Source organism: Gossypium arboreum, chromosome 10 (genome assembly GCF_025698485.1).
Source record: "Gossypium arboreum isolate Shixiya-1 chromosome 10, ASM2569848v2, whole genome shotgun sequence".
Classification (NCBI taxonomy): domain Eukaryota; kingdom Viridiplantae; phylum Streptophyta; class Magnoliopsida; order Malvales; family Malvaceae; genus Gossypium; species Gossypium arboreum.
Genome location: NC_069079.1, coordinates 1298116 through 1310094, shown reverse-complemented (window position 1 = coordinate 1310094; position 11979 = coordinate 1298116). Strand labels below are relative to the sequence as shown.

The following is an 11979-nucleotide window of genomic DNA, read 5'->3' as shown; positions in this document are numbered from 1 at the left end:
TTTTAAGGGCTTAAAATGCAATTTTACATTTTAAGGGGGCTGCAGCCCATGCCAACCCCCCTGGCTTCGCCCCTGATGGTGATCATAAAGGTCATTCTAGAAACATTCAAAGGCATTATGTCTGATAAGATTACCACGATTAAGGAATTTTTGGCTAACATTAAAAAGAGATTGTTGAAAAAAAATGGACATTACATATATAATTAGAATAATTATATATTATATATGATTTACTATTATAAAATGCTAACCCAAACTAAAAGTGATCTAATTTAATTAAGACTTATTTGGCTTCAGTTATTAAATAAAGTAGGAGCCAAATATATGTAAATACTCTGTAATTAATTTCTTATTGGTGACAGACTGAATAGAAATTTTAAGTTTAATGTGTAAAAGTTACATAATAGGGTTATGGTCCCAAATTACATGTACTAACTTTTCTAACATCTCATCTTCAGAAAAAAGAGAGGCACTTTCTCTAAAATACTTGTGTGTTAGTTTAGAATATCAAAACCACAGTACTGTGGTTTCAAAATTCATGTTGCGCGGAAGCGTGTAAAAGAGTAAAATTATTGTACTGAAAAATCACACTAAGTTCAATTCCCAGGAAAGAGAGGTGGATCACGAGGATCATTTAAGTACTAGGTCTTTCCTAGCTAGAATATCCCTTTATCGTAATTTAATAGCACAATAAATCACTTCAATCACACTCACAAAATGTGCGAAATAAACAATAAAGGACACCAGAATTTTAACGAGGTTCAGCAAATTTTGCCTACGTCCTCAGGCACTACCAAATATATTTCACTCCAAAAATAAAAGTGAAATTTACAAATAGGGAGAGAGAACAATGCCTTAAGTAGAGAATGACAAATATGAGATGAAGAAAATGAGAAATGGTTAGGCCTATTTATAGTTACGATTCAGAGATCAACTTGCAAAGTCCCTATACAATTAGGGACCAAAATTGCAATTATCCCATACCAAATTTCAAACCAAATTTTGGTGCCACAAATACTCTTATTTTCAGTTCCAACTTTCTGACACCCATATCTTTGACTTTTCAAAGATATGGGTAGTTGCTAATAATCTCCACCTTGAAGATTTGATTAGGATAATATTATCTAGGGGTGAGCAAAACTCGATTCGACTCGAAAAAATCGAAAAAAAATTCGAATTTCGAGTTAAACGAATCGAGTTATTCGAGTTAATCGAGTTATTCGAGTCAACTCGAATTTTTTTTTCGAATTTCGAGTTCGAATCGAGTTGAGTTTTCGAATTCGAATAACTCGAATAAATCGAATAATTCGAATATCAAACTATAATATTTTACATTTTTACCCCAAACTCCCAAACCTTTTTACTTTTCCCTTAAAACTTTTCCTCCTTCCCACTTTCCCCCCAAAACTTTTACTCCCCTTCAATCCCAACCCCCAAAGCTACCCAAAATCCATTTCCCACTAAAATTTTACTCTCCCATTTACTTTTTCTCAAAATTTTATTCCCAAAAACACTCAAAACTTTTTATTTTTCCCCCATAATTTTTACTCCCTCCCATTTTCCTCTTAAAATTTTTACTTCCTTTTAATCCCACCTCCCATCTACCCCAAATCCACCCCAATTTTTTTTAATATTTTCCTCCAAAATTTTACTCTCCCTATTTACTTTCCTCAAAACTTTTATCTCCCAAAACTTTTTATTTGCCCCTAAATTTTTACTTCTCACCCTATACTCTCAAATAAAAATTAAAATTATCTAAAAAATCACTAAACATAAATAGTAATAATTTTATTTATATCTACTATTTATATTATTAAATTAAATTTCACATTTTATATTATTTATATTATTGGATTGTTTAGTCATATTGAATATTTATATTAAAATTAAATTATTAATTATGCTATTAAATATTCATGTTAAAATTTTATATTGGTATCAATTTCACATTTTATCTTTAAAATAATTTTTATTAAAAATCACATTTTACATCTAATATATTTTTAATTGAAAATACATAGTGACAAGAATCAAGATAATTGAAGCAACTAAGCAAACAAAGAAGCTAACCCGTATATAAAAGATTAATAAATAAATTATGAGGTGATGAAAGTTAATAAAAATTTTAATTAAGGTGGATAAATTTTATTACGATGGGTGACAGTGGTTACAAGGACCCAAAATCATTTTTTAAAATTTAACTCGAACAAATATATTCGATTCGATTCGATTCCAATTCCATCTCACTCGACTCGATTCGAGAAAATTTCAAATAAAGTTAGGATGATAAAATAAGATTCGAAAACTCGATTAACTCGAAAATTTTTGATTCGATTCGATTCGATCGAATGCTCACCCCTAATCTTATCTTCATACAATTCTTTCTGCCTTTGACAATAATACTTGATAATGCATTCTTCAACTATTAAACTTGCAGGATATTGATCAAGTTCAAACAATGCTCGAACTTGGTTGCTGTTACCACCTTGGTTATCATATCTGCGGGATTATCTGCAGTCTTAATCTTCTGAAGATGAATTTTCCCTTCATCAATAGTTTCCCGTATGAAATGGAATCGTATGTCGATATGCTTTGTACTTGCATGATAGACTTGATTCTTTGCTAAATGAATAGCACTTTGACTATCGCAATACACGTTAATATGCTCCTAAACCAATCCCAAGGTTTTAACCATACCTTGTAACCAAATAGCTTCATTTGTAGCCTCTGTTACAGTCATGTATTCGGCTTCTGTGGCTGACAACGCAACTGTAGACTGTAGTGTAGACTTCCAATTTATTGGTCTTCTAGCAAGTGTAAACACATAATCGGTGGTTGATCTTCGTTTGTCCAAATCACTGGCATAGTCAGAATCAACGTACCCAATAACACATTTACCAAGTGTATTATCCTGCTTGAATAGTAATCCAACATCTATGGTCTTTTGGATATACCGTAGAATCCATTTCACAGCTTGCCAATGTCCTTTTCCAGGATTATGCATATACCTTCTCACTATACTAACTGCCTGTGAAATGTCAGGTCTTGTACACACCATTGCATATATCAAGCTACCCACTGCATTAGAATACAGAACCTGCAACATGTATTCTTGTTCTGTATTCGTTGTAGGAGATAGTTGTGCAGAAAGCTTGAAATGAGAAGCCAATGGGTTACTTACAGGTTTTGTATGCTCATTCATGCTAAACTGCTATAGTACCTTCTTCAAATACTACTTCAGAGACAAGCTAACTCTATCATGAGCTCTATCTCTCCATATTTCCATATCGAGAATCTTCTTAGCTTCACCTAGATCTTTCATCTCAAACTCGAGATTGAGTTGAATCTTCAATTTTTCAATCCCAACTTTGCTCTTAGATGCTATTAGCATATCATTAACATATAAGAGCAAGTATATGAAAGTTCCTTCTTGTAGCTTCTGAAAATACACGCAATGATGAAATTTACTTCTTGTGTACCTTTTCTCTTTTATGAACTGATCAAATCGCTTGTACCACTGCCTCGGAGATTGTTTCAATCTATAAAGTGACTTTGTTAATTTGCACTATCAGGGTTACTTGTTACTTCTGTGTAAGTAGAAGGAATATCATCATCTGCAATTGAATGCATAGGCCACTATCTCATCAAAGCGAGCAGGCTTACGAATCTCTCTTCTTGGCCTCCTATATGCAATTGAATATTGTTGCTGTAGAGGTTCTTGGGTCAGAACTTCTTCATCATTTATCCCTCCAATATTAGCTGGATCATCATTAACCTTTTCAAGCTCCACCTGCTGCAAAGTACTACTGGTTTTGTCATCCTTTTGTGAATTCTTATACTTTAACATAGTTGATTCATCAAAAGTCACATCTCTATTGAAAGCAATCTTCCTTGTATCAGGACATAGGAGACGGTATCCTTTTACTCCATCAGTTATACCTAAAAATAATGTTTTCTTTGCTCTTGAGTCTAACTTAGATTCTTTTACATGATAATATACAGTGGAACCAAAAACATGTAAAGAATCATAATCAGTAGCAGATTTACCAGTCTACATCTCTATAGGAGTTTTTTCATTTATTGCAGCTGATGGAAACAGATATATAACTGCCCCAGTACTATGGAGAAATGGATCATTTTTGTACTCAGTACCATTATCTGATCGAAATCGTTTGACCTTTCGACCAGTCTGAGTCTCCACCATCTTCTTCCATTTCAAAAATACATTTAAAACTTCACTTTTTCTTTTCATTAGATACACCAATACTTTTCTTGAATAATCGTCAACAAAAGTAACAAAATAGTGCATACCTCCTAAAGAAGCCACTTTGGTATGTCCCCATAAATCACTATGAACGTAGTCTAGAATTTCTTTCGTATTGTGAATTGCTGGACCAAATTTTACCCTCGTCTGCTTGCCCAGAACACAATGTTCACAGAATTCCAATTTGCAAGAATTCGCACCTTTCAACAAGCCTTGCTTCGCCAAAGTCTGTAAAGCTTTTTCACCAGCATGTCCCAATCGCATATGCCATAATCTGGTAGCCTCTGAATCTGCATCTTTCGCAGAAACTGTTGATGTTGATCCAATAATTGTACTTCCATTTAAAAAGTACAAGTTATTTCTTCTTGTGCCTTTCATCACCATCAATTCCCTAACTACTACCTTTAGTAATCCATCTCTCAAAGTGATTGTGAGCCCTTTAGATTCTAGGGCTCCTAATAAGATGAGATTTTTCTTCAAGCTAGGTACGTAGCGAACATCTGTCAAGACTTGGATTGAGCTGTCGTGATTCTTTAATTGGATTGTACCCACTCACATTGTCTTACAAGCACTATCATTGCCCATAAGAAGAACTCCACCTTCTAACTTTTTAAGACCAGAAAACCAGTCCTTATTAGGACACATATGGTAAGTACATCCCGAATCCAAAATCCACTCATCCATATGACATGCCATTGCCATGCCAACCAAGTTAAAGTCTGACTCATCATCATGCTCCGCTACACATGCATTAGAAATAGCCTTGCCCTTTTGTAACTTAGGACAATTCTTTTTCCAATGCCCTTTCTCACGACAAAAGGCACATTCATCTTTGGTGGGTCTCTTCCGTTTGGACTTTCCCCTTCTATTAGGTTTACTGCTGCGTAAACGACCTCTTACTGTTAAGACTTCTGCAGTTGTATCTCTGTGATCTCTTTTATCTTTCTTTCGAGTTTCAGATCTATCCAACGTACTACAGACTGCATCAAATGTGATCGTGTCCTTCCCATGAAGCAATGCGATGGTAAGATGATCATATTCATCAGGCAGGGAATTCAACAACAATAATGCCTTGTCTTCATCTTCAAATTTCTCATCCAAATTTAGCAAGTTTGCTAAAATTTTATTGAATGAGTTCACATGGTCATTCATCGACATACCGGGCGCATATATGAATTGATAAAGTTTCTTTTTCATATAAAGCCTATTTTCAAGACTTTTCGTTAGAAACTTTTCTTCCAGTGTATCCCATAACTTTTTCGCTGATGTCTCCCTCATGACAGAGTACTTCTACTCTTTGGCCAAACATAGGCGAATTGTACTACATGCCTGTCTATTGATCTTGGCCCACTCTTTGTTATCAATCTTGTCAGGTTTTTCTTCAATAGCTATATCCAGCTCTTGCTGACATAAGACATCTAGGATCTCACATTGCCACATACCAAAATTATTGGTACCATCAAATTTCTCTACTTCAAATTTTGCATTGGTCACAGTAGTCCTTGCTGATGACGATGCTTCTGCCATTTTTCTCCTCAATCCCAACTACTGTATATGTGAACAGTATCGTATACGTGAATAGTACTGTAAACGGTCGTATTCCCCAAGTACGAATCTAGCTCTAAAACCAATTGTTGCACGGAAGCGTGTAAAAGAGTAAAATTATTGTATTGAAAAATCACACTAAGTTCAATTCCCAGGAAAGAGAAGTGGATCACGATGATCACTTAAGTACCAGGTCTTTCCTAGCCAGAATATGCCTCTATCGTAATTTAATAGCACAATAAATGACTACAATCACACTCACAAAATGTGTAAAATAAATAATATAGGACACCAAATTTTTAACGAGGTTTAGCAAATTTTGCCTACGTCCTCAGGCACTACCAAATATATTTCACTCTAAAAATACAAGTGAAATTTACAAATAAGGAGAGAGAACAATGCCTTAAGTAGAGAATGACAAATATGAGATGAAGAAAATGAGAAATGGTTAAGCCAATTTATAGTTGAGGTTCAGAGATCAACTTGTAAAGTCCTTATACAATTAGGGACCAAAATTGCAATTATCCCATGCCAAATTTCAAACCAAATTTCAGTGTCATAAATACTCTTATTTTCGGTTCCAACTTTCTAACACCCATATCTTTGACTTTTCAAAGATATGGGTAGTTATAATAAGTGATCATGGAAATTTGGCCCTACCACCCAAAGCCCCTTAGAAAAATGAGAGGGTTTGGGTAAAATATAGGCCGAAAAATGGGCTTGGGAAAAAAATGAGGCCAGTTTTGAAAACGGGCGGGCCTCGAGTAAGAGTTTTTGGCTCGGCCCGGCCAATTATTATATATTAATATATTTTTTATTTTATTTTAATCATTTTAAATTTTAATATAACTTTTTTTATTATATTCTCAATTTGTGTATTGTTTTAAAATTGTTTTAATATTATTTTATTTGTCTTAATATTTGTTTTATGTTTTAAATATATTTGATTTATTATATTTTTAAAATTTTTATTTAATGAAATAAGCAAAAAAAATTAATATGGGTCGGGCCGGTCCGGACTCGGGCTTAGTAATTTTATTTCGGACCGGGCTTGGACAAATTTTTAGGTCCATATTTCGGACCGGGCCCGGGCCTAGTAAACGGGCTTAAAATTTTATTTGGGCCCGGCCCGGCCCATGATCACCTCTAGTTGCTAATAATTCAAATATAAAGTAATGATGAGAAAATTTGAAGTAATTCCTTTCAAATGCATTGCATCAATTGGATTTAGATTTGCTGGTTTAGACAAGAAAATAAAAATGTAAAACTTTTACATCAGCTTGAATGTCTAAAACAACGATCAAATTAGCGAGGTGAGAAATTAGAAACTGTAATCTCATTAACTGAAAAGACTTCCTCACTTGAAATGGGTTCAATTGATTTTGTAACAACACGTCCAACAGAAAATGCTGGTTCAGTTGGATGAGGAAGCTTTATGGTACCATCGCTTGCCAACATGAAAATCACAGATGACATGGTTGGTCTGTCTGATGGGTCTTCCTGCACGCACAATAACCCAATATGAATGCATTTAAGCACTTCAGATGCCACACACGAGGGGACAAGAAGTTGATCTATTAGTTCTATTCCTTCACCCTTGGACCATAGTTTCCACGCCTACAATTGTAGCTTAAAATTGTTAGTATAATCCGTACATTAAATAAATTGTTTGAAGACAAAAGAAAGGATGAAAACATACAAAAGTTAGCAAGCTTTCACCACGCTTTGCAAGATGAAAACCATTGTTCTTTTTTCCACTTATTATCTCCAACAAAAGTACTCCAAAACTAAAAACGTCAGATTTGATAGAAAAGAGCCCTTCCATAGCATATTCAGGAGCCATATAACCACTATTTTAATTCATAAGAGATAACAAACAAAAAAAGATTAAAAGAAAATTAGATTATATCGTAGCAAATTTTAGAAACAAAAAATTATTAAATACCATCAAGCAATGAGTATATATATATACTTACTATGTTCCGACTACTCTATTGGTGTTTGCTTGGTTTATATCTTCACAAAAAATTCTTGCCATACCAAAGTCTGAAATTTTCGGATTCATTTTATGATCTAGTAAAACATTACTAGCTTTAAGGTCTCTGTGTATAATTCTGAGGCGAGAATCTTCATGTAGGTACATAATACCTCGGGCAATTCCTTTAATAATATTGAACCGTTTTTGCCAATCCAATTGTGTAGCCAAATTTGAATCTGATATAAATGTGAAAAAAAAAGAGTAAAAAACAAGTGATTACATTTTCATTACTTCATTTACTTGTCAAGGTTGTTGATTAGTTAAAGGTTTAGGGAGCAAACCGAACAGGAAGACGTCTAGGCTTCTGTTGGGCATGAATTCATATATAAGCAACTTTTCATTTTTCTCTAAGCAGCATCCTAAGAGTCTCACAAGATTTTTATGTTGTAATCTAGCAATTAACAGGACTTCATTCTTGAATTCAACAAGCCCTTGACCCGAAGTTCTTGACAGCCGTTTAACTGCAATTTCTTTACCATTTGCTAGTGTACCCTGAAACAATTGTTTCAATTATATAACTTCTCTGGAATACTTACATACTTATTGATTCACACAGATCAACTCTAAAGCTACCATATAGATAACTGTAATTACCTTGTATACAGGACCAAATCCACCCTCTCCGAGCTTATTTTCATCAGAAAAATGATTTGTCGCTGCATGTAGAATATCCAATTGTATAGAAGGAAACTCTTGAGACCTCTCCCAATTTTCTCCACTAAAAGTTTCCTTTGAGTGCTCATTTTCCAAGTCTAGCAGTTGAACTTCGTGGATATTTTCTTTGTCTGTAATGAAAATCAAAATGTGATCGGAATAAGAATATAAAACGAATTTGTAATGCTTATCATGAAGTTACTCCATTGCATACCTTCACTGTTTCTCCTCCTCCATATAAAGAAACCAGAGATAAAAACCACAGCTACCCCAAATATCACCGATAAACTTGTAATGAGTATTCGAATTCGGTTTAATTTGATATGTTTCTCTCCCCCTAAATAAGAGCAGAAGTTCTCAATTCAGTTCATGGTAATCCTTATGAACACGGGATTTTTCTCTTTTCTTAACATTGATAGGTTCAAATGCACTTTCCACAGCCAAATTATACACATCCATCCTATAACACACTCTTGATTACAAGGCAATCGTGATGATAAATGTGCACTTCTGGTGTGCAAAATGCTCGGGAATTATACATAATGTTAATTAATTACAAACCAAACACAACAAAACATTGCCTCCTAATAAAAATAACAATGCTATTGATATTTAAATTTCACCAAATAAGTAAATTCCAAATAATCCATGTGTCAAACTCAATTGATATGAAATCAAATTTATATTAATTAATCAAATGTCGAATCCAAAATATCTCAAAATTTTAAAATACTAATCAACCAAATGTCGAATCCAAAATATCTCAAAATTTTAAAGGCACGAATTAGTTTAACCTAATTTAGCTCGATCCGAATTCAATCAAACCCTTCAATTAATGGTTCTAAATTGATTTGTTTATGGATTGGTCTACTTGTTTAAGTTTAAAGGCTTATCCGAAATATGAAAAGTTTGAAAAAAAAATATAAGACTCAAAAAATGGGTTTAGATATAAAATTTAAATCCATTTAAAATGTGAGTTGAATTTGAGCTTCAAAATTCAAGTCTTGATTATGTAATTTATATCATATAAAATTAAGGTTTAATATAGCATTTGGTATTTGAACTTGGCATTTTTTTAATTTGGTATCTAAACTTTTTTTTTAGCCCAATTTGGTACTTGAACTTGACACTTTTCCTAATTGGGTACCTAAACTCTTTGTGGACCCAATTTGGTACATGAACTTGGCATTTTTTCCTAATTTAGTGCCTAAATTTTATACCTAAATTTATTAAATGTTATACAAATTACGTAAAACACTAATGGTGTTATTTTTTTTGTTATGCTATAAAAATATTATCGGTGTTAGAGGAAGTTAATGTAAAAAAAGGTATTGAGCTATGATTAGAGAATTAATATTAAATAAGAGAAAAAGAGTTCTAAAACCCAAATTAAAAGAAATTCATAATTTTTTATTAATAAAATAATTAACTAAATAAATAAAACTAAAAGTAATTCAACATATAAAATACAAAAAAATCATATCATCTGTAACATGTCGATGATACATTGATGCTACCTCATAAAAGAATAACATTGTTAGTATATTGGAATAATTTGTAAACGTTTGAAAAGTTTAAGTACTAAATCAAAAAAAAAAGATTAGGTACCAAATTAGGAAAAATAGTCAAGTTCAGGTACCAAATTGGACCTCAAAAAGATTAAGTATTAATTTAAGAGAAAGTGTCAAGATTAGTACTAAATTAAGAAAAAGTGTCAAAATTTTTGAGTACCAAATTAAAAAAAATAGTAACCAAATGAGCAAAAAAATCAAGTTCAGAAATCGAATATTATATTAAGCCTAAAATTAAATATGTAATAATATAGTACTATGTAAACATTAAAAAGTATGCTAAGTTATCTAAATTTAATGTTTTAATAAAAGAAAAACATCTAAAACATTAAATTAAAAATAATAAATTTTAAAAAATTAATATGAATAGAAAATATTAGTAAATTTCAACAAAAATTAAACCTATATTCAAGCACAGCTAGGCCTGGGTAAACATAAATTGCACCCAATGTTTTGGTAATTTCTGGTCCGACTAATTCGATCGTTTGGTGTGATTTTATTAAATAATTTTATAAAAATAGAAAATAGAAAAACTCGATTCAACTAGTTGAGTTTTTTTGGGGGCTAAAATCAATAGGAAAAAAAAGGGAAGAACAAAAAATTATGGTGAGAGCAACCTTTAGCTGGAAGAGCTGCAACCGCGGTTAGATTAAAGAAGGGGTTAAATTCATATCTGACGCTACAGCTTGGATTGAAAGCTCTTCCACCTTGCCGTCCAGCCGGAATATATGCTCTGGCTCGTCGCAAACATCTACCGCAATCCGCACCTGATAAGTCCGGTGTACAATCGACCCTGATGTACAGTGTTTGAAAACTAGATATATTCTCAACTCTAGTCACGTATTTTGAAACACCTACCGGTCTACTTTCCGCCATGGCTATAGTTTCATTGATCACCTTCAGAACAAACTTCTCGAAACGGTCTTCCTCGGAGATAGTCACAATCGAAGACCTACCGCTCAAGAAGTAAATTGTAGGGGTTTCAGTCACAACCGAAAAGATGTTTCGGTTCGAGTAGCGTAGGAAGCATTCTTCGTACCAAACCACCGCCGTCTTGTCGAGGGGACAACGTCGGGAAATGTGGGTGGCGGCGTAGGTGACACAAGCTTGGCAGGCGCTGGTAGAAATATCCGCACGGCAGAGGAAAAGACCGTATACCATGTCAGAGCTATTCCCTGCGGTTGTGTTGTAGAAAAAAACGCCACGGGTAACATTAGACGATAGCGAAGACAAAAGGGTATCACGGTTGGCTTGGTAAGTGCTGTTTATGGTGAAAGTGGTGGTGTTTGGACAGGATGGGATTCCAATTCTATGCTGTTGAGCTTCAGTTGCGGGGCTAAGCAAGGAAAGGACTGTTAGTAACAGCACCAGGTTTATGAAATTGGTGGAGATGTGCCTATGTTTTGTAATAGAAGGCATCTCCTTATTTTACCTTGGCATCATAAGACTGAGAGACCAACTTTATAAATCTGTCCTGTCAGCCATAAATTATAAAGTTAATTCACTTTTGGGGACTATTGGAATCTCTCTAGTTGACCTATTGGTTAAGCGCTTTTACTCTTCGATAGTTGTAAGAAATATCTAGTTATGATGTGCATGTGTATTGATGGTGATTTACTTTTGTCAATTGTGTACGAGATTTGTAAAAGTTATTATGAAAATATGTTTCTAAAGTATTTATTTAATTTGTTATATAAATTAAAGATTATTTTAAAATATACTATTAAACATTTGGTGAATCACAAGTTAACAACATGATTGAGCCGATAAAAAACTCTTACTGTGTAAATTAAAATAAAATGATATATTATAATAAAGTAAATAAGTATATAACCCAATAGACACACATCGATTATTTAATACTAATTTAAGAATGAAAGGATACAAATATGAATATTATATCCAAC

At 33.2% G+C, this 11979-nt stretch overlaps 1 protein-coding gene across 1 annotated transcript; it reads right to left on the bottom strand.

Annotated features, from left to right (window-relative positions):
* Positions 1-6996: 6996 nt before the first annotated feature.
* Positions 6997-11523, bottom strand: LOC108451354 (cysteine-rich receptor-like protein kinase 15). The gene is made up of 7 exons (XM_053019907.1): positions 10690-11523; positions 8716-8838; positions 8442-8632; positions 8129-8339; positions 7786-8023; positions 7509-7659; positions 6997-7426 (listed from the first exon to the last, which is right to left on the bottom strand). The coding sequence occupies exons 1-7, from the start codon at positions 11489-11491 to the stop codon at positions 7115-7117; spliced, it is 2028 nt and encodes a 675-aa protein (XP_052875867.1). The 5' UTR covers positions 11492-11523; the 3' UTR covers positions 6997-7114.
* Between the last annotated feature and the right edge of the window lie 456 nt (positions 11524-11979).